We start from the raw sequence: 4,330 nt of genomic DNA, 5'->3' as shown, positions 1-4,330 counted from the left end.
AACTGTCAATGGGGAATTGATCAAACAGAACTCAACAAATGAGCAATAACGTGCAGCAATAAGCCATTCCAAATTCTACGTTTTTGGAGAAAAATAAATGAAAATGTGAGTTTACCCCACTGAGAATGAATGCACAAACACGTGAAAATGTTTAATAAACATGACTTGCAATGCATGTGCGCCGAAAAAAATAGATGGAAATGTAACACTTCTGTACAGCAACTATAAATTTACAAAAATAACATTTCCAAAATGACACTGTCACCCAAACGTATAGCCTGCACGTAAAGAATTGAGTGACGCACTGTCTTGCAACTCCAATTCGACCTAATGAAATTGCCACAAAGCCGCTTAAGAGTGCCCAAAGAATGAATCCCAAAGGCGATTTGATCACCATCTGATCCATTTATTTTCCAATTTCCTCTCCAAAAGCAACTAGTTATCTCGGTGTGATGCTCAGATGCTGCATAAGAGCTTACATATGAGTAGCATGTTTTCTTCCCATTATTCTTATTTTGCTCTAAACGTCACATTACGGTTGTTCTTTTTTCATTTGAATGACATGCCTTTTTATTTTATAGGGCAGATTATAGCCTATAGATATGAAATACTGTTTTTGAGCTGCAGGCATATCTGAAAGTGCATGACTCTCACTTTACACAATCAAACCTGCTGATTCCCTGTAATTAATTTGTTCTCCGTCCATCTGATCAAATGGAAATCCTGCCCTGCACATTCAGGATTCGAGTTTCCGCTCTAATTTCTTCCTAATTGCCTAACATAGCATTGCAGGCTGATTCTGCCTACATTAAGGTACTTTCGCATTAACTGTCGTGATTGGAAATGTGATGACGGCACCATATCAACAAATTATAGCAAACAGCTTTGGTTCGTAAATGGGCACGGTGTACTCGCGTAGATTTTAATACCGACAATTACAGTCCATTCGGAAGGAATTGCAAGAGAGATTACTCCCGCGACACCCGATTAAAAAACTGAAATGAAGAAAGACTGCAAATACTTTTTAGGCTGTTTTTTTTTTAACAAAAAAAAAAACTGCTGCACCATCAGAGTGCAACTTTAAAGTTTATCAACAACAAAAATCAACTGGTTTAGAAAAATACAACAGGTCCAAGAACATTTTGATCCACATGCGTGGGGAAGTGAAATCAAATAAATAAATAAATAAATTTAAGCAATGTGTATAGCTACCCTCCTGGTCCTCACTTAATATTTTTGCTCCCAAAAAGAACAATATTTTGGATATAAAGTACTATCTTTTTATTTAATGTTGACGTTAAACATATCATATGCGGATTCATGCAGAAATTAGAAACACCCCAGACCCATGCAGGAGGTAAATGGTTGCACATAAAAACAGCCGGTTGCCTGGCAACCAAATAAGCCCTGTTTTAAGTATTTGTTTCCACCCGAATGACGATGTGTTCCACGCACTCTGCTTTTCTGGATGATCGCCGTTTCACCAAGTGCACAATTTCCACCAATCGGAGTTCAGACCGTCTCTCCCGCCCATCTGGACTCTAATTGGCTGATGGTGAAATCAATTTTCACACTCCTGTCTGAATAAGAACTTGATGACAATCTGCCCTTCCAGGACATGGTGACTGTCACTTAGGAGCAAAACTGAGAGGCGACTAGAAAGAGGCTGCAGGCGCCGATGTATGTTTAAAAGTCACAGCATACTTGCAAAAACTTTCATCATGAGCATGAATTACCCAACAGCAGGTCCCACGCAGAGGTCGACGTCGTTTTTTATAGAAGACATTTTATTGCACAAGCCTAAGCCGCTGAGAGAAGTTATTCAGTCGCCTTTCTGTAGCTCGGTGGCCTCACGGATGCCCATCCTGGAGTATGGATACCCACTGATGCCAACGCCAGTATTGGCCCCACATCCACACCATCCGCTCCACAAACCAGAACACCACCAGTACTTCTTTACATCTGGTAAGTACAGATCACGATATAGCTACATAGTATTTTTTTTCTGGCGCCCCAGCTGCCAGAAAATTACCGTTTTTTGACGATTTTTGTTTAAATATACAGTTTATATCTCATTAGATGTCCTTTCAAAATAAATGGTAATACAATGAATGCTATACCATTATAGAACATTACAGAAATTGTAGTTCTTCTCACTTAAAAAAAAATAATTCAATTCACAAAAAATTATGGTAAAATAAAAAAAAAATACTGTTAATTTCTCAGTAAATATAAATGTTCTTTCCCCATTTGTTTTTAGGGTTTTAAAGTTGAATTTTACATTTTATTCCATGAAATAACAGACAAGTATTTGTGAAATTACATTTACAAATATTTATTATATTTATATATGTATTTCTATGGTTTTGTTTGTTTGTTTTTTAAGAACAAAAATATTGTGTGTTATTACAGTTACAGTGATTTTGCTATTTTACATTTGACATGTAAAATCAGAGCTTATTTTTGTAAATTAAATGATATATATATATAGGAAAAAACTGTCAAATGAAAAAAGTAAAATTCCATTATATTACAGTTGTTGTTGTTTTTTTTACAGTGAGTGACCATATGGCAAAATAGCCCAAGCTGCAAGATTCGTATTTTTACCTTCAATTTTGTCTAATAAAAGAGTCGGCTATATAATTTGGCGGTTGTAAAGCATAATAGTATAGCCTATATTTTTAATTCACAAAAGAAAATTTGCAATTCATTCTTCAACAGCAAATGCATCCAATGGACTATAGCCTACTTTTGATGTTTTGCCCCTCTCAAAATTAAATCAATAAGCACATTATATACCCTTTCCCGTAAGCTAAATTGTAAAGGCAGATATTAATGGTAAATAATTGTTCTTAACTTTCCTCCCCCTGTTTAAATAGAGCGTTTCTATTCAAATAAACTGATACATGTATTCATTTAGGCCATTTAAATAAATTAATAGACAGTCAACTGTAGGCTAATTGTATATTTTAACCCCCCACCCCGTTTCCCTGTGCAGGCATGCAGATGCCTGCCTTGTTTCAGCACCACGCAGACTTACCGGGGAAGCACTGCAGACGCAGGAAGGCCCGGACGGTTTTTTCCGACTCGCAACTCTCCGGTCTGGAGAAGAGGTTTGAAATCCAGCGGTACTTGTCCACACCGGAGAGAGTGGAGCTTGCCACTGCCCTCAGCCTTTCCGAAACGCAGGTATGCTCTTACAAGCTAAAAAGAAAAAGAAAAAAGGCGCTTTAAGGTGGAAAGCGTTCTGTGGCGCTGTGACAAACCTACAATTTAAATGACATTTATTGTGTCGCTTCGTTGTCCTAGAACTTATTAACATAATTAATTAATAACACACCAGAGTTCCGATAGTGATAATTAGCTGTTTATTTAATATAGAAGTTTAACAAAATTGCCATGCATTATAACCGGCAAAAACTAACACTTAGGGAAAATTCTCACGATTACGTGCAAGGTTTAATGTTGGCGTCCGAATTTGAATTGAACTCTCCTCATACAGGTGAAAACGTGGTTTCAGAACCGTCGGATGAAGCACAAGAAGCAGCTGAGGAAAGCCCAGGATGAGCACAAGCCAGCCGGGCAGCTGGAGAGAAGCGCAGAGAACTCGAACGAGAGCGAATTGACCGAGAAGAGCGGCAAGGAACTGAAACGTCCACTGGAGCGGGACACATATTTGCTGGAAGAAAACGACGACGATGTGGATATCGAGGATGACATTTGCTCGCCGGATCACCTCCTTTAGTAGGCTGCGTGGCTGTTTTACATGCAGCACGTCGTTTGTAAATAGCGCTGACTTTATATTATTGTCATGGCAAATATTTAGCGGTGAAAAATGATGTGATGTTCATTCACGCACCTGCTGAAATGTTTAATAATTTCTTTTCATCCCTGTAAATAAATTATAAATATCATATATAATGGAATCTAATACAACATTTCCGTTATAACATTATCTAATTCAAATCTATTATTTACATTAATTATTTATTTTGTTTGTTTGTTTGTTTTTCAGACCGAAGGCTTAATGGTGGCTTTTTTTTAACACACCGGCGAAAAGCTCTTTTGTTTTGCGTTTTGTCTTTGCTAGACTTAAATAATCATGGCATTTAAAATACTGAGCATTACTTTTTTCATGTAAATTTATATTGTGTTCCACATTTTCCCCCTTTATACTGAAGGCATTCATTTATTTGCGTACTGTTATACAAATAATTTAGTTGTAGGCTATGCTTATTTTATACCCTCATCTCTGATGTCGATCAGTTTGAACTGAACTAACCTCTACATCTTGGGCCCCGTTTTGAAGTCTGTGTGTGTCGTGCTTTCA

At 37.3% G+C, this 4,330-nt stretch overlaps 1 protein-coding gene across 2 annotated transcripts; it reads left to right on the top strand.

Moving 5' to 3' along the window:
- The first annotated feature begins 1,656 nt into the window (after positions 1-1,656).
- bsx (brain-specific homeobox) lies at positions 1,657-4,330 on the top strand. Of its 2 annotated transcripts, none has more exons than XM_077547273.1 (3): positions 1,657-1,965; positions 2,999-3,189; positions 3,521-4,330. In XM_077547273.1, the coding sequence occupies exons 1-3, from the start codon at positions 1,683-1,685 to the stop codon at positions 3,743-3,745; spliced, it is 699 nt and encodes a 232-aa protein (XP_077403399.1). In that variant the 5' UTR covers positions 1,657-1,682; the 3' UTR covers positions 3,746-4,330. The 2 variants fall into 2 exon arrangements, with proteins under 2 accessions (XP_077403399.1, XP_077403398.1); XM_077547272.1 differs by having other exon boundaries at positions 3,503-4,330.

Source organism: Vanacampus margaritifer, chromosome 16 (assembly GCF_051991255.1).
Source record: "Vanacampus margaritifer isolate UIUO_Vmar chromosome 16, RoL_Vmar_1.0, whole genome shotgun sequence".
Taxonomy (NCBI): Eukaryota; Metazoa; Chordata; class Actinopteri; order Syngnathiformes; family Syngnathidae; genus Vanacampus; species Vanacampus margaritifer.
This window is presented reverse-complemented; position numbering and strand designations above follow the sequence as displayed.

Coding starts and splice junctions, on each gene's coding strand:
- bsx (XM_077547272.1), top strand. CDS start 1,683: ATGTTTAAAAGTCACAGCATACTTGCAAAAACTTTCATCATGAGCATG. Junction 1,966..2,998: donor CCAGTACTTCTTTACATCTG/GTAAGTACAGAT, acceptor TTCCCTGTGCAG/GCATGCAGATGCCTGCCTTG. Junction 3,190..3,502: donor TCAGCCTTTCCGAAACGCAG/GTATGCTCTTAC, acceptor CTCCTCATACAG/GTGAAAACGTGGTTTCAGAA.